Source organism: Lacerta agilis, chromosome 1, assembly GCF_009819535.1.
Source record: "Lacerta agilis isolate rLacAgi1 chromosome 1, rLacAgi1.pri, whole genome shotgun sequence".
In the NCBI taxonomy this organism is placed as follows: Eukaryota; Metazoa; Chordata; class Lepidosauria; order Squamata; family Lacertidae; genus Lacerta; species Lacerta agilis.
The window spans coordinates 69,946,449-69,964,992 of NC_046312.1; the positions used below are offsets into that span (position 1 = coordinate 69,946,449).

An 18,544-nucleotide genomic window follows, 5' to 3' on the forward strand; every position below is an offset into this window, starting at 1 on the left:
ACCTAATGAACTATCATCTCCCACAAGCTCCCTGCCATCAAAAGAATCTGCTGCTAAGATCAGTCTAGTTGGGATCAGTTTTCTCACACAATGCATCTTGCTACTATTTCTGCTGCCATAGCACGAGACACAAATGGGTTGTGCCCACAGATGCATCTACCACAAACACAGCAACCTTACAGAAATTGAGATATGTTTTATGAAGGCCAAGGGGGTTAAAGAGGCACGCTTCTCTCGCTCCGTCTGCCTGACCCAGGAATCTCAGCAGAGACTGAGGAGAGAGAGGGTGGGAAGGAAACGAAGGCAGGAGCTGCCGCCGCCGCCGCCGCGGGGGCTGGAAGATGGCGGTTGGGATGGGGAGGAGGAGGCGGAGGCGGCAGCAGCAGTATGCACGGGGCTGTGGGAAAAGGCAGCGGGGCTCTTCGTGCAGGCGAGGCTGAGGGAAACGCCGCCGCCGCGTCCCCGGGAAACTCTTCTCTCTCCTCCGCCACTCTCCTCCGCAGCCGCTGCTTGGTGCCGGTTCGCCTCCTCACGACTCGCCGCTTCCTTAGGGGAGAGGCGGGCTCCTTCGTGCGCTGCCTGCGAGCGAGACTCGCTCTCGTTTCTCTTCCCTCCGTCGCGAAGTGGCAGGGCGACCCCTGAGGGAGCTGGCTGAACGTCGGCGCTCCACGGGGCGGGCTGCTCTGGGCCGCTCCCGGGCCGCTAGGCCTCGGGGCTCTCGTTGTAGCGGCGGGAGCAGCAGCGTCTCCTCAGCCTCTGGAGCGCCGACGTTCGGATTCAACCGCCCCGCTTGAACTGCCGACGCTGCTCGCGCCCGATCTCTCTCCATCCAATCCCTGTGTCCGTGGGGCACATGCGCAGTAGCGCAAACCCAGAGACACAGGGACTGGACGCAGAGACACTTGCGTTTTATATATATAGATGCATCTCTGGGTTATTTGTGGGGCCTGCCTGGTGTTTTTACATGAGTAGAATGTGTGCTTTTATTTAAAATGCATCTCTGGGTTATTTGTGGGGCATAGGAATTCGTTCATTTTTTTTCCAAAATATAGTCCAGCCCCCTACAAGGTCTGAGGGACAATGGACCGGCTCCCTGCTGAAAAAGTTTGCTGACCCCCGTTTAAGAGTAAAACTGAATTAATTCAGGAGGGATAATTAAAGGAAGGAATTGAAGGTTGAACCCAGGTAATAAGTAAGGAAACCCCCAACTTGGGGTTAAGGCAATAGATAGTCAACTGTACAATTTGGTGACAAAGAAAAGAATTAATTGGAAGGGAGAGAAGAATCAACTGTATAATTAATGGAAAAACAAAGAAAGACAGACACTGAGGGGGAAATGGCTCAGAATGAAAGACACAAATGCTGAGGAAAAGGCAGGGGGTGGGGTGGGGGGACAACAACAGAGAATCACTCACTACACTCAGAATATCACAGATCACACACAATGAGCCAGAAAAGACTGGGCCAGAAGAGCACCAGCAAAATCAGGTCTGCTTCAAGCAAGGCTGGAAAAACAAACTGCCACTCCAAGACGGGGAGGGGGGGGGGAATCTACAGGTTATTTTGAAGTGATAATGTTTTTCCCTGCCTTCTATCAAGTGGAGGATGACAACCCACTTGATTGTGTTCTAGTGCCCACTTGTAAAAAGGCTCTACCTGCAGTATTCCTTAAGTTCACTAGGGTTGCTAACATGTAGTACCAACAACATCTGGAAGGCCCCAACACCTATTAACCTTAGCCACCATGGCCAATAGTCAAAGGATGATGGGAACTGCTTTCCAACTACATTTGGCTGGACAATGTTCTGGGAACCTAGAGAATTTTGTACAAGTAGTGGAATTTCTAGGGTGATAAAACCTTAATAGCTGAAATCTTATGTATTGGGGATTTAAGAAGTCCACATGCAGGACTGCAGTCGATACCACTCAGTATTCAAAAGTATCACAATTCTTAACATGGAGCCAGCCTATCACTCCACCCCTCAAAAGAATAAACACATTTAAAATATATTATTCAAAATAGGAGGTGGCAGTTATCTAGAGCCCATCACACCTATATAATGCATTTCTCTTTCCATTTTCTTTGGTTTAACTCTATTTTCTTTGGATTAAAATTGGTGATCTCCCTCTAACAAAACTATACTATTTGCCACAAAAGACATTTTGAATACTTACCGCCTAAAATCAAAAAGAGGTAAGGAAACTTGACCCAACATCTCAGGACCTTTTCTCTGTTTATTGGAATCAGGCGAACCACCACCATTTTGATTTAATATTCCAAAGAGGGTAAGGCATAAGATAGATTCTAATGGCAACTGAGAGATCTGTATAGGAAAAATTATTCTGTAAAATAAGGAAATAGGATCGTTAGGAATTACTGACTACTATGCTTCAAAAATATCAAGAAGATCAATGTGTAGTTCCCCCATTGTTCAAATACTGCTTTATTCTCCATTGCCAACTAAATGTAGACAATTGCACTACTGCAATCTCACTAACCCTCACCATACTTCAACAGAAACCCCTCTTACATGGACAAAATATTTTATGCAATATTTATAAACATTAGTGACAAAGAAACTGAGTCATTAGAAGCATGATGAGAAATGGAACAGGAATAATCAATTGACTTTTGTAAAGTCATGCTTTTAATATGGTGATGACGGTTTCCTACATCCATTACTTTTGTGTAAGAAATTGTTTGCCATCTGGGAAAAAGCACATGCCTACTTGGTTGTATGCACATGTCTCATATGCCATCAGCTTCACATAGGATTCCTCATAGTTTCCCACATTCTGTATAGGAATTTCCATTGTGTGGGAAGCAGCTTGATCCCAAGGCAATACTGGGGATGGGAACTGGGCTTGCAAGCTTCTTTCCTTGTTTTCTTCACCAGCTGAATACAGTGGTAACCTTGGTTTACAACCATAATCCATTCCGGAGGTCTGTTTGTAAACCAAAACAGGCACGCTTTCGCCAATAGGGCCTCCCCCCCCCCAAAAAAAATGTTCGTAATCCAAAAAAATAAAGGGGTTGTAATCCAAAAAAAGAAAGGTTGCAAACACAAAAAAGGTTGCAAATGCACTTTCAAGTTTGACGTGTTTGTAATCCAAAACATGTGCAAACCAAGACGTATGCAAAGCAAGGTACCACTGTACATTAATAACTGAACAACCGTAGAACATTTTTAGTTAATTCTATCTTGAAAAGTCCGGAAGTTCTATGCAAATTATGCTGAAGGACCTGGTAAAATATTCAGAATTTCATGCACTGAAAGAGCATAGAAAATGAAAGACATAGTAAACTATGTGGTCTGATGGAATCAGTAGCATTAATTAACCATCTTAGAGGATGTGATAGTTACTACTCAGAAACCATAGTATTTTTTATGAGTCAGATAAATAAAAAATCACCACTTACAATTCATCCCATTTAATCAAATAGAAGAAATTCTTATAAGTGCCAACCTTCTTGGACTGCACAGGTTTGAAAAGATCTCTTCCATTGTGGGTCAGAGAACAAACCAAATAGTATTTTTCATAACTGTAAAAGGGAGAAAAACATTATGATGAATCAAAACATTGTGATGCATGTCCACTAGGGTAAAAGGTGCGTTTTGGTTTAGTTACTCACACAGAGACCCAGCTACTAAGAATTCCGTGAGCTGCAAATATTGTGAACTGGAGGTGCTCTGTGGCAGTCCATGCTTCTTTAGTGCTTTTCTGAACCTTTGGAGTGTTTAAGGGACTGCTGCACGAGTTCAAGTGGAGTTGAAGAAGAGCATATACTGCTGAAGTCAGCTGATCTATGCTCGTTTGCAGAGGGTTTTCAAGTTGCAAGGCACCTAAAATAAAACATTTTGCTTTAGGAAGGTAACCATTAAAACATACATTAAAGACAAAATTAGATTCAAGTTTTGTACTTACCAACCGCATTCTTGCTAGTCTCATCAGAAGATGTTAAAGACACCTGTGCAATAATATATGGAAAACACAATACTCACATATGTGAAAACCCTTGGTTACACTATATTATAAATGAAAGTTATTCAGGTATCCAACCAATTGTTAAAACTATCCTATGAAAACTTCATATTTCTTTCTTTCTTTACTTCTGTAGAGGCAAAATATGGGTTTCTTCTCACCTACTGTAAATGCCACAGTTCTCTCTTGCCCTCTCACTCTTCACTGAAAAAGTACAGAAGTGGAATGTCCTCACTATCACTTCCCCAAGCCCCTTAAAAGGCTGTAATTGCAGAAGGAAAAAATTCACCACGCTCCAAAATAAATAGTTCTCCTCCCCCCTCCTCAAAAGAATAAGAAGAAACATTTTCCATTTACCTCACACCATGCTTCTTGGCTAGTGAAACAGAAACCCGTCTTTCCCACATTTGCCCTATCAACTTATCTGCAGATAATGGGGGGTGGGGCGGGACTAAATGTTTCTTATATCTCACAAAGCACATACACAGCACAAAACATGGCAAACCAATTACCTCAGGACTCGCACTCCTTGGAAGGTTAACTGCTCTTCTTAGCTTCTTTACAGATGTTGTAATTGCAGGAGTCTCTACCCCATCCAATGTATAGCAAATTTTTCGAACAGCTTTAATGATATGATCTACAGCTTTAGTCTGGTTCTGGTAAGAAAAGCACATGATAGAGTCCTGAATTAGGAGTCCAATTATGTGGTTATGAACACAAGACTCACAGTGGCCAAGCTATCCCTGTCCAGCAAAGGGTGTATAGCCCCTTATAAAGATCTATATGGATTCTCATTTGTACTCTGAAAAATACACATGAACACCATTATTTGTTTTTAATGTGGAGGAATGTGGACATGGGGAAGTATGGACCAGGGTGGGGAGACTTAGCAGATTTGGAGAAGACTGCAATAGTCCAGTTCTACTACTACTATTACTACCTCCTAAAATGTGAAAATGCTAGGCAGCTGTCATATAAAAACATAAGGCTGGGAGCATGCCTCAGGAAGCAATAGCAGATTCCATGTTTCAACTGCAAGAGCACAAGGGGCCTGGATTTTGGAAGTGAGACTTTGGGGGACCGGTTATTTGTAGTGTTTGGGTAGCTACAACTAGCACATTCCCTCTCCCAAATACAAACAGCTACTGGCATATTATCAGCAGTTACCATATTAATCAGCTTGTGTATTTAAAACATTGCCATAGAAGTAAGTTTAGTGCAGCAAGAGATAATGCTTACCTCATTGTTAAGTAGTTTATCGACTTGATTATGATAAGCTTCCAACAGCTCTTCAAGAGAGTGACTGAAACAAACAATGATTATATTACTATATGCATTTATAAAAGCAATATACTGACAACTTGGGGGTAATTCATTTTATTACAAAGGATGTTATGACAGTGGTTACCTTTGAATGCTCTCTCTGAAAAGCTTTTCTACATGATAAAGATGCTTGGTCAAATCTACAGGTGTACTGTCATCATCTTCCTAATAATGAGAGATATAAAAGTTATTTGAAGGCTATTATCACATGTTTCTTCTAAAAGGAACTCTAAAAAGTAATATAAACATGGACAGCAAGTTGTCTGGAGTTTAGAAAATGAGAATTTTGGCTTCCCCCCACTCTTCCTTTAAAGAACAAAGTGCACAAATATCTACCTTCAAATACTCTAGTTAAGGGTTTGTCACAAAGTCTATAAACTTGTACCAATATTTTTCACTCTCCAAATTCTATTAACTATTTGCCATGAATCAGTGAACCACATAGGAATTTTGATAGCCAACTCACTTTTTTTTTTTTTTAAACTGTAAAATCCATTTCAGGTTAACTAATGTTTTAGGCGGTAACCCAAAACTTACCTAGGAATAAGTTTAATTCAACTCAGCGGGGCTTGCTTTGGGGCAGACATGAAAAGGATTGCACTGTTAGCCCTTAAGCTCTCCAATGAACCTATTTCACCTCTACAAATACTTTTAAAAGCCCCAGGCCAGGTTCTAAAGAGCTCCATAATATGTACTAAATGTTTATATGTGCACAGGAATTTCCTGCATTTTTTGCTTTCAACTAAAGCCCTATTCATTGTGATGACTGCTGTTCTAAGGTCGCCTTATTTTCTTTGATTTTTTTGAACAATGTACAAACAGAACAAAACAGCATAAAAGGAGAGAAAAAGTTGGTTAAGTTGAACACAGTAAATAAAGATCTCAAATCCAAAAAAGCATATGGATTTAAGTTTATTTGTGCCTTATCACATATGATGAAGAGTCTATTTTTCAACAAAACAATCATAGTTGTGCCTACCCTTTTTGAACTGAATCATATTGGTCAATTTCACCATGCAAGCTATATCTCAAACTGATCAGCTAGTCCTCCAAACTTGGAAGCCAGATTTTGTTCCAGTTAGAAAAACAGTGATATGGGCTGCACTTAAATATCATCTCCCTGTTGCCCATAGGCAACCAAAAAGAAGCTTCAATGGGCCCCTTGGCATGGTATGTCCTGTGATAATTTCAATTTCTTTAATGATAGTCCAAAATTTTGTTATTTTATGACAGTTCCAAAAGATGTGTAAAACATCCAGCATTGGACTTCTTACATCTCCAACAAAGTCTACTTGTTGTTTTATATATATGGCTAAGATGTTTTAATGTTAAATAACACCTGAAGATCATTTTACAGAAATTTTCCTAAGACCTACACTATTAGTATACTATGACACATTCAACAATACCATTTGGTTGACAATGGGGTGTCAAAAAAATAGCTCTATTCTAGAGTAAGAATTGTGCTCTGATCTTTAACATGTTGGATAAATTTGGAACCCATCATCTGCGAAAGAAAAATTCCAACAGAGGAAATGTCTGCTGTTTAAGTGGATTAATATCCAGTGTTTTTTTCGGGGGGGGGGGGAAGGTTCAGGGGTACCCATACCCCTAAACATTTTGTGAATCTTTGTATTTTTGTCCATTTACTGTATTTATTTTTCCCGATTTGAACTATAAAATGGTGATTTTCTTGAGTCAAAATGAGAGTACCTCTAAACATTTTTTATATAAAAAAGCACTGTTAATATCTATTGATATGTTACAGCATATTTCAGTAGGGCTAATTTTTATTTACGATAACAAAGGGAAATAACCTTCCTAACTCAAGAAATAAGCTAAAATTTGTTTTGTTCATTCCTTTATTTCATAAACTTCAAGTACCGCTTGTTTCTAAACAAAAACAAAAAACTTCAAAGCAGTTTACAAAGAGAGCATAAAACAATATAATGTAAAGTAAAAATAGTTTAAAATAGGCATTGAAGACATTTTTTAAAAAATTAAAAACAGCACTAAACCAACATTAACGTTCTATGTATCTGGACTGGCTTCTCTTATAAAAGAAAATTAGATACTTGAGGCAGTGTAGATGACAGGGGGTGGAATCATAGTGCTTTATCTAGTTCTTTTAACACTTTAAGGAAGTGCTGACAAAATATTACAGAATATATAAAATAAAATCACTAGCAACAAGTATATATTTCTCCCTGCTCCTGAACAGTTAAGAGGCTGCAAAAATTTTTTAATCCTCACTTACAAGTTATATTTTTCCTGAGTTCCAAGCTACAAGAAGAGAGCATGGAATGTGCACAACCTCAATAATACACATGAAATCAATATAGTAAGGTTGTTTTGAGAATGTGTGTTCACTTTGTACTTACTGTTCGTGCCAAATCTCTGCATATAACATTACGGGTCAAGAGCTGCAGTTTAATATCCGTGTCCCACTTTCGGCAGTTCTGAATGTATTCATGGCTTCCTACACCGTGCTTACTATAAAAGAAATGCATGTGGTTGCCTACCATTTCTAATTTGCAAAATGTTTTCTAAAAGATTTTCCTGCAAAGTAACAGTGACTGGAATCTAGAAAGCAACACTGTTGTCAATGCAGATGTAAAATGCCTTTGCAGTCAACATGTGCTCCCTTTCCTCTTCTCCCTCTTACTACTGCCCTTGCTTCTTCTCTTTTTCTTTGTTAACTATGGCTTAGCGTTATATTCATACAGAGGTTAATACTACCCATGGTTGTGTGATGAGTCTGGGAGATAACAGCAGGCTTCAAAACCACCCAAAAATCTGTTTTGAGAGGTGGAGGACCCCCTCTCCCAAACAGATTTTAGGTGCAGAGTAGAAGAGGAATTAGCAAAAAATCTCATCTCAGATATTCATACGAGTCCGTCCCCCCCAGTCTCCACATGACATCATCATCAAAATGAGAGCCTGCATTTAATCCAGATTTACTCTTTTTGCAGAAAATCCAGTAAGTTAATTTTTTTGCATTATTTGCAATATTAAGTCTCTTTCTGAAAGCACCCTAAGCCCACTTAAATATTGAGAGGGAAAATATCTGCTTACTTCTGCAAAACTTCTTCTTGTCCACAAACCTTCAAGATATAACTGCCAATGTCTACATCATTCAAGTCATCGTGCACCCAGCAAAGTGCTTGCATTATTATAAGCTCAACTGGAGAACTTGCTATTTAAAGACAAAAAAATAAAATAAAAAATAGAGGACAATAGAAAGTAGTTAAGAAAGTACTATTTTATTCTGCACTAACTCTTGAGGCTTTTCCAATTTAAATGAGTTAAAAGACATCTATATGAAATATAATTTGTATTTCCAGCCGATTTAAGTGCAGAAGTTCTTTAAAGACATAAAATACAGTACAAGGTAACTTATTAGGGGAGTGGTCACTATCAGAGTGACCTGGTGACCATACCAGAATATGCAGTGAGTTCTATGAGGGTTCTCCATAAAGATCAATGACATGTCTAAGTTTTCAACTACAAGGAAAATGATTTGTTCACTATACTTTAATTTAAACTGCCTGATTTAAGAGAGTGGCAGTGATAATCTAAATAATAAAATCAACTTTATCACACGGGAGATGGCTTATTCCCAGTGGACTTATTTAAAAGGCTCACATATGCAAATTTGACCAGGCTGCCCAATTAATAGACTTGAAACACTTAAACTAGTTCTAGTAAAAACAAAACAAAAATCCCCAAATCCAGCCCATTTAACAGTTCCCTAATAATTACACCAGACACATTTGGTAAAAGGAATCTTATCTACTGATATTTACAACCAACTGAAACATAAACTGTAGAATAATGACTATTCTCATGTGTGCTAATAATTTAGGATGCAAATAATTCTTGGAATTTTCATTCTGATGTAATCTTTTGATCTATGGAAACATCATTTATAAAAAATGAATATGCCCATACCATCACATGTAAATATCACTGGCTGTTGGAAACCTTCAATTTCTATTGAAATCTTGATGCTCGAGTTCTCTCCACTGATGTTTCTTTGCAACATTACTGGGCTCAACACAAAGCCTGAGTTTGTATCATGATTGTCATGGGGAAACGTGGTCCTCAACCTGTAAGCAATATGTATGTAAGTTCCTTGCTCTGATGAAGATAAATTACACTTATATGGAGTTCAAAATGTTACTTAGTAAACCGAGTTAGAATCACAGTTAATTCAAAACAAAATTTAAAATTTAAAAAATCCTTCCAGTAGCACCTTAGAGACCAACAAAGTTTGTTCTTGGTATAAGCTTTTGTTTGCATGCACACTTCTTCAGATACCTAAAAACTGTTTTACTTGTTTCCTCTCCACCCTATGTGACCAGTAGGCCTTGTACTCATGGAACCTAATGTTCCATTATCCTACAAATCTCAAACCATCCAATCTATACTGTCAGGAAACCCCCCTCCCCGCTCTCGGTGAGGTCGCGGGAGGGCTTGAGGTATAGGGAACCTCCCGTGCATTTCACAAGCTCGTCCTCGTCCTCCCCCTCCTCCGGACGTTACCATTCCTCCAGTGGGGAGGGGGAGTCGGAAGCAGGAAGGCGGTGCAGGGGCTCTGACAAGATCGCAGAGCCTCAGCATCGCGAGGTCAGCGAGGAACAGAGTCAGGTTCCCACGCTCCGAAGGAGACAACAGGAAGGACGTGTAAGGGGGAGGCGGGAAAGGTAATTCCTGGACTCTGACGAGTGAGGAGATGGACGTTGAACTTTTGCTCCACTGTAAATAATCTGCACAATAAAGAACTTAGCTTAGAAGTTCTGCGTTTGGCTGATTCTTCATGAGCAACCACTGAAAGCCCTTACATATACAAAAAATATCTGAATCAGATTTTGAAAGTGAACAAATTTATGCAAATCTACCCACCATGGAATAAATTATGTAATTACAGAATTCAACATTTCCTAGTGTACTAATCTCAGGTTCCCCTCTTTCTCCCGATTCTCTATTACATTGTATTTTAATAACTCAGGAATAGAGGAATGGTAGAACATCCTACAGCCAGATGAATATGCAGTAAAAATTCAGAAATCAATCTTAGTTTTTTGCTGCTTTAATAACTATAAAAAAATAAAAATTTCTCCTCCAAACCAGTGAAAAAACATGCACATAACATATGACACATGAAACTAAATACTCAAGTGTCAAGCCTATAAATGAAACTAGTGCTGTCATTTACTTCCTTAAAGATGTTTGCACAACACTACTGCTTACTTTGCAATAGCATCACAAAATGCTGCTTGTTCTTGATCTTGGCCATCACCATTTTTGATAAATTTATTTCCTGTTGGCAGGTTACTGGTCCCATTGTCAGTCTGAAATTCAAGAATAAAGAAGTAAAGCAGTAATAGACATGACTCCTATAAGCCTTTCTTGAGATGTACCTTGGACTCCCAAATTCAATCAAGTATGAGACGAAGTGTGCAGAATTAAGTATACACATAATGGAATATTGGGCGTGGATTAGCACTATAAAATACTGGCTGCATTGCCATTTTCGTTCCCAACCTTCAAGTCTGCTTTATGATTTACTTAAGGACTCCTATAAATCCACATGGCTCCAACTCATACACAGCAAAATTAGATCTATTGGTATTGACTTGGAATTATTGTATAATTCTAGTAAGCAATATATTTATTGCAATATCCAAATTTGATTAAGGCATATTGAAAAACAAAACATTTAATCAGCTGTAAATAAAATCTGCTCCCCCAAGTTCTATGGTTTAAATGCAACCGATAACAGCATCACTTATATATCAAAGTTAATAATTCCAGCCCAACACAGGGCATTTATGTTAGCCCAACAGAACGTTTCCCCCTCAGCTTTTGTTAAGGGCAGATATTTAAACATCCTTAAAAATGATAGACACTGCGGATGTTACCGGTATTTGAATGGGCTACACACTGTAGAACATATTCTTCTCTACTGTCCACTGTACAACCAGCTACGTAAAAGTGTGTTATCCACTTTTTTGGGGTAGTTTAACATCATGGCACAATGAACATATCAGATTCTACCTGTCTGATATTAACTCAGAGATTAACTGCAAGGGTGGCTGAGTTTCTGTCAATAGTATCTCTTAGAGTGGTGAATGGCACTGTTTAGCGGGAAGACACTCCAATGAAAAATTATGTTACTATATATCTTAAATGGCTGCTTTTTGTATATTAATTTTTTACGTATATTGAGGTTTTTACGTATATTGAGGTCGTATATTGTTCTGGTAGGTTATTATATATTGTACTGTACTGTATCTTCTGTTGTATTAATATGCTTTTGAGTGTAGTGGGGGCCTTCTACCAAAAACCAGTATAGAAAAATAAATTAAAAGGTTTGGTTTTAAATTATTCTCTAAACAGGGTGATTTCTGAAACTACAATGACAGAGGCAAAAAAAAATTGAGGGAAATTCTCCACCTTAATATTCAACAACTGTGTCTCTAAAAAAATTCCAATATAGCCTGGTACTCTCATTATGTGATGATGTATTCGTTTTCTGTTTATTTAAACACACACACACACACACACACACACACACTATAATCGACAGTATACCATGCATAACACATATAGACAGAAGATGGAAAAACCAGGTTTAAACACACCATTATGGCATAATTATAACACATCTTCACCCCAACCCCACCACCAACAGCATTATCCTGTATGCGCTTACTCAGAAAGAGGTTCCATGAGGATTACTCCCAAGTACCTAAGTGGGTACAGGATTGCAGCCTACATCTATTTAGACTGAGGCGCACAGTCTCAAAGTTAATATGATGATATTGCAACAGACATAAAAAGGATATTTTCTGTTCTCCGATTCCACTTTCCAAATAAAAGCAAGTAAAATGGAGTATGATCTGGAACCCCTACTAAAGGAATTCTTAGTTCTAATTATTTAGTCTTAAAATAATCCCAGTTTTATGGCTTCTACCTCTAATTTCCAATATACAGAAATTGATGGCATTCTTGTGGAATTAAGTCCTGAAATAAGATGTGAGTAGGTTTACTTCAAAAGTCTGTGGAACATTTTATTCATGTTATTAAAAGACCTGAACAAATATTTACGCAGCTGTTATTAGGCAAGTCAAAATCCAAAAATTTAAAGATAATCTCTAGGGGAAAATGTAAAAAAGTAACTCATACAATGTCTTATATGAACAACTTCAAAATAAGAGTTGCTTTAATGCCATAGCTCCTGCCACCTGTGCCATTTTTGTGCCAACTGCTTAAAGCACACATTCGCTTGTGATTTAAAGCACATGTACCATATGACATGCCATAAGAGGAAATGTCCCATTTATTAGTGCCAAAATACACTCTGAAAGGCAGCATATGATTAGTCCTCCATTCAATAGCCAACATTAAATAACACAAGTGTGTTGGTCCTAGTCTGCCATTTGTCACGTTGCTGGGTAACATCAATTAAACCAGCTGGTACCCAAAAAATTATCTTGGGTTGGATTAAGGCTGCAGCCCCTCCACCACACTATAAACTACTCCGGGGGAGCCATCAAGTGTCTTCTGCTAATACATGGAGATCTTTGGCTCTAACCCACAGAAAGTGGCATTTGTTTATGAGCAACTGCCATGAAGTACATTCTTCAACATTCTGTGATTGTTGTAAATTGTTTTAAACACTTTTTAATATTGTGTTTTAATGTTGTAGCCTGCCCCAGTACCTTGGAGTGAAACGTGGGTAAATGATAATGTTGGACAAAAAAAAAAGTAACCTGGTTTGGATGGAACACTGAAACAAATTTAGTATTATATGCACAAGCTTGCCTCTCCTCCCCTGTTCCTACAGTGTGGCCAAGAGAAGATTAGAAGCATTTGCTTCTGTTTTCAGCCATCCACAGTGCATCATTCTGTCTCAACTGCGAACTGCAATTATTTTCAACTATAGTTTATCTTAACAAGTCAAGATTCTAAATCACAGTTTGAAGTATACTTGTTTGCACAAACCATAGTTGAAACTAACCACAGTTCATCCTAGACATAACAAACTAGCCATGTTTGAATGTAATGCTAAACCATAACTTAGCACAATGTGAGTGTATTGCAGTGAACCTTGAACATACACGTTCCCCTCCGATGTGGATGGGAGGAGAATTTTAGCTGTGTTTACTTCCAGTTGCCTATTTGGCTTGTCATTTTTTCCCTCAAAGAAAAAGACTGTGGTTTACAATACAGTAATATACCAGATGTTTTAACCTCACATATCTCTTCCTACTTTCCGAGGTATAAACCAACCATTTGCATATTAAGCCTCACTGGTTTTATTTCCATGTAAACACGATTCTGATTTCACTGCAAATGTGATAAAAATGAAAATAACTTTCCAATGTGCTAATGTGACTTGCAATAGATTTAGTTTTGATAATATGTATGTCATTTTTAATTTTCCACAACATCAAGGTTTCTAAAAAACTGTGTTGAAGAAAGAAAGAAAAACATATGTCTCCAATTTAAAGCCTGAGCTTTACCTAGCATAACTGAATTGTGAATATAGAGAAAGGATTTAATTCATGGAGATATCACATAGTGTTTTAACAGAAGTGAACACGACATTAAATTAACTGGCAATAGCTCCTGTACCAGGGATTTTGCTACATTTAAAAGACAACTGATTCATTAGTTTCACCTCCAAGAATGCTGAATTAAATGGTCTGATTCACCATAACAATTATATTCTGTAGCTGGAAAGAAAATTAAATGCCCAAGTCTTAGATCATTTGTGAATAAAAAATGCCTAATTTTAACGGCAGTCAAATTTATCTGATGCATTTAGTTCTATCCTGTACAGTGGTGCCTCGCAAGACGAAATTAATTCGTTCCGCGAGTCGTTTCGTATTGCGAAAAATTCATCTTGCGAAGCACGACCATAGGAATGCATAGGAATTTAATTCCCATAGGAATGCATTGAAATTTTCGTCTTGCGAAGCACGACCATAGAAAAATTCGTCTTGGGAGTCACCTAAAAATCGCAAAACCCTTTCGCCTAGCGAGTTTTTCATTGTGCGAGGCATTCGTCTTGCGAGGTACCACTGTATTTCAGTGCAAACCCTAACTAGACGTTTACAATAAAAATGTTAAAAACTAAAATAACTGAATAAAAACACCACCACATATATGGAACCCATAATCTATGTTGGGGTAGCCAACGTGGTACTCTCCAGGTGCTGTGGACTACAACTCCCATCACTCCTACTGACTATCCCTGCAGAAGAATTTAAAACACAAACTACAACTAAAGAAGCCCCAGAAAACACCCACACCCTAGGCATACAAATGAGCTAACTAATCCATCTTATTATCTGGCTCTCATGTCATGCCAAATAAATAATGCACATCCCAGCAGACTCAGAGGTCCTATATGGACATTCTAAAGAAGAATAAATGAACAGTAGGGGTTATTATAACTGCCACTTCCTACACTAGGAAAAAAAAACCCTAAATATTTGAGAACCGTTGCAAGCATATTAAATCTCAGGCCTTTGTTTTGTTCTGCTGAAGTGTTATCCTGCAGAGTTGTAAAGCTTTGTTCCCATGCCAGATAGTTTTGATCATGCACGGGGCCTAAATGTCTACTTCCTCCTAATACTCATGACAGATCACACAGATGGAGCCTCTTTGTAAAGGATAAACAGTAGAGATTTGGGGACCAAGTTAACAGTTTTGGCGATGATATGCATATACTACTAATTTAGAAGCAGTTTATATATTTAATATACTACATAGTACATTATGTGTGCAACATCAGTATGAAATATGGGATATAAGAGTTTCTAATGTCATTTTTTTAAAGAGCCTGTTTACATGGAAAAATAATCTTTTAAAATTATTTTTTTCAGCAGAAGTATCTTATTACAGTAGTTCTGCAAAGTAACCAAATACACAATGGCAGAAATCCTGAAACCACTTCCTCACAAGTAGCTCATGTGATGTCAGTAAGTCTTTAGTAAAGGAATAACCAGACTTTAAGAAACCATCACAATTAAGTTTACTTGCACATACACTGACTACTCTTGACCTACCTGAACTGTTTGTGATTTTTGGATAATGATTAAACTGAATAATAATCATCCCTTCTAATACCACACTTGGTGATCCTGGACCAATTAGTTTAGTGGTGAAATGGAACTGCCCACAGAAAATATAGTAGTTTCTGCATTTTTTAAAAAGGAAAACAACTCCAAAAACATCCTAATGGGGACTGAGCAGTCACTGGCCTTGAAGAAGCCCAGAGTGTTGAAAGTGTTAGTTGGAGAATAACAATAATAATAGGGGAAAGGGATGCAGAGGGCATTGGCTTGGCATATTTGAGCTGCTAAATGCTACAATATTTCAGGGGAATTAAAGTCTGGGGTATGCAAACCATGAGATTAGGACTCCTATCACAGCACTATGTGGAGTATTCACTCCTTTCACATTCCTCAAAAAAGTATCCCCCCACCACTATTAGATACCAAAAAAACATAAACAAAACCCCATTCTGGAAGCCAGTTCTGAATCTCTTTGGAACTACAAAGCACAGTACGCAAAGTTTTCCAGACACAAGACCAGGCCTTCTGTTTTACACTGGTTGGAGCCTCTACAGGAGGCTACTTGGCAACATTTTATGGATCCTAAATTTTTCCTTCTAATTACCAACTCTGTGATCCTATACTTTATCAGCAGGGTTGCCAAGCAGGGCCACCCACAGTCAGGATTGCCCCAAGTATGCATATTTTCATAAAGTTGAAGGACGTTACAAGTATGAGGAAAAATATCACGCCAAAAAACTATCGTAACAAGAGGGTTCCCTTAATCTGCTGACTTAAGTGTCTCACTCTAAGGTTTATGATCTGATAGAGCTGCATAAGTCTACCCACAGCTGTGTACTGTTCAGCAATGAAGCAGCTACACAAACCTGGTTTCTGGTGGTGGTGGGGTGGGGTGCAAGGTGGGGGCAGCAATGAAAGCAAATAAAACTCTCCCTACTCACTGTTCTTTCTTGTGACTTCTGCACATCTAGAAGGCAATTGTCTGAAGCTATACTGCATTCTTTAGAAAAATGTGACTGTAGTACTTAACAGGAACAATATTTTTTAATTTAAAATTTCCAATTTAAAAATTAATGCAAAATAAACACACAAGCTACTGATTTCACAATTTTCTTAAAAGTTCTAATAATCAATTATTTGTGGAATTATGGTTGTTGGCAGGGAACAAATTCTTCATTCCATTAAATAGTATCAACTTTTCAAAATGAAAGTAAGCTTACAAAATGAAAATAAGCTTTCAGGGTATGTTTTACCTGTGATGTTTGGCCCTGTAACTTAGTAAGCTGAGCGGTTCGAATGTTTAAAGACTGACTTCTTGTAACTGTTGCCCCAGAAGAAGACTTCCCACTAACTTTTCTTTCAAGACGACATTTCCCTGGGGAATTCTCCTCCAGTAGCACAGCATCCCAAGGATCTTCTACAACTGTACTACAAGCCACCTTTGCACCATCTTCTGCCGTATACAATATATCCATACTGTCGACTTTTGGTTTACTTAAAGGATCCAAATCTAACCAATCAAATTTACTAATATCACTGGAGTTTTCAGAGGTTGGTAAGTTAACTGTAGATTTAGTAGCCGTCACTTCTAAGTCTGTGCTTGATCTCCCATTTTTCAGAAATTCTGAAGTGCTTGCTATCTTATCAAATACTTTTGCCATTTCAGGGGTAAGTGTTGGATGATATATAGGCAAACTTCTCTGTGGATGGAAGGCTGAAGTAGCAGGCAGTGCATAGGAAACGTACTGGGACCTCTCTGGAAGACTTAGATAAATAGGCTTTGAAGACTGGTAAGTGGACATACCTGGATGGAAGCCATTCTGAAAGATACCAACTTGTTTGCTGTAAGAATTTGCTGGGTAAATAGAAGGTACAGTGCAAGTAGAAGGCCCAGGAAACCCAGGTGTCCACTGTCCGCTTTGAATAGTAGGGTTGGCATAAAACTGTGAAGAAAATGATGAACTCAGAATAGGAGTTGCTGGCAACGCAGTATGTTTGCTTGACTCAAAACTGTCCTCAAGTAGTAGTTTCTCTAGCTCAGCATGGGTTAGTTTTTCTATCTCAATTGTATTTAACTTATCATCCATCTTTCTCTTGGCATCGGACTCTGGAAACACCATAAGATCACGGTCCTGTTTCCTGTGGGATTGTACAGTTGGCCAAGAGTTGCTTAAAATGTCAACACTTTGTCTGTTACCAGCTACCACTCTTTCCTTTTGCATCTTAGCTAGAGCCTCAGCTTCCATCTGCAGCGCCTCTTCTTTGTCCACTTCTTTTGCCTTTGCTGTGCCCAAAGATGGTGATGAACGCTGTTTGACTTCATTGCTGCTAGATATTTGGGCCATGCCGTGAAAACAGATGTCCATTAACAACTCCAGTCACCTCTTCTGCAAATCCTTGGCCCCAAAATGTTCAAAGCTAGATTCAGAAGCACTGGAAGAAGAGAGAGAAACACTCGTTAGAAACAAAATGAACAATAATTGCAAAATCAAATGAAAAAGTATTTCAAAATGGTAGATTTCTAAAACCGCTTCAAGAACTACGTCCAAGCTTTTATTGTATGCTTGTAAAATGAAAAACAATGCAGTATCAATCGGCAACCACTTGCCTCATTTCTCAAACCACCTGCAAATGCATTTTGTTTGCGCTAAGTAGCCTATAGAAATTTGTGTTATTAGGCAGCACACAAATGCAATGAATGAAGTAATAGAATTAACCTATGATTAAATAATTCCTGCTCCTGCTTCCTTTTGTGTCATTCAGGTGCACCGTCCCAAGGACTGTTGGTTCATACATAGTAGTTTCTAATAAAGCCTAGGTTCTTCATCTGCGAGACAAGACACACATAACCCAACTAGAGGGGAACACGCAAACCCTAAGAATGACATGTGAGTGTGATCAAATTTTGTAGGTAGTCCGAGAACAGGGGCTGAAAAAGTGCGGCCACTCAAGTTTCAGCAAGCACGCTGTTCAGACATCCACTGTGTCAGGGTTAGCTCTGGCTACCCTTCTTCCAGTATTTCCACCAGAGCCGGATAGGGTAGATAAGCACAGGCATTAGAATTCAGCAAAAGAACATAGGTGATGGGAATAAACAAATCAGAGTCTTACTCAGTGGCTGCATTCATACATAACACTAAGACTAA

At 38.6% G+C, this 18,544-nt stretch overlaps 1 protein-coding gene across 3 annotated transcripts in view; it reads right to left on the reverse strand.

The window, feature by feature from the left end:
• Nucleotides 1-18,544, reverse strand: part of PIK3C2A (phosphatidylinositol-4-phosphate 3-kinase catalytic subunit type 2 alpha) — a 47,915-nt gene that overhangs the window by 23,006 nt on the left and 6,365 nt on the right. For all 3 annotated transcript variants that reach the window (XM_033153710.1, XM_033153700.1, XM_033153719.1), the window contains exons 2-13: nucleotides 16,652-17,831; nucleotides 10,561-10,661; nucleotides 9,259-9,416; nucleotides 8,383-8,503; nucleotides 7,689-7,800; nucleotides 5,393-5,472; nucleotides 5,224-5,287; nucleotides 4,497-4,640; nucleotides 3,928-3,970; nucleotides 3,635-3,845; nucleotides 3,422-3,544; nucleotides 2,176-2,343 (exon numbers count right to left, since the gene is read on the reverse strand). In XM_033153710.1, the coding sequence (XP_033009601.1) occupies nucleotides 2,176-2,343; nucleotides 3,422-3,544; nucleotides 3,635-3,845; nucleotides 3,928-3,970; nucleotides 4,497-4,640; nucleotides 5,224-5,287; nucleotides 5,393-5,472; nucleotides 7,689-7,800; nucleotides 8,383-8,503; nucleotides 9,259-9,416; nucleotides 10,561-10,661; nucleotides 16,652-17,764 (2,438 nt within the window). In that variant the 5' untranslated portion in view covers nucleotides 17,765-17,831. The remainder of the gene's footprint in view (nucleotides 1-2,175; nucleotides 2,344-3,421; nucleotides 3,545-3,634; nucleotides 3,846-3,927; nucleotides 3,971-4,496; nucleotides 4,641-5,223; nucleotides 5,288-5,392; nucleotides 5,473-7,688; nucleotides 7,801-8,382; nucleotides 8,504-9,258; nucleotides 9,417-10,560; nucleotides 10,662-16,651; nucleotides 17,832-18,544) is intronic.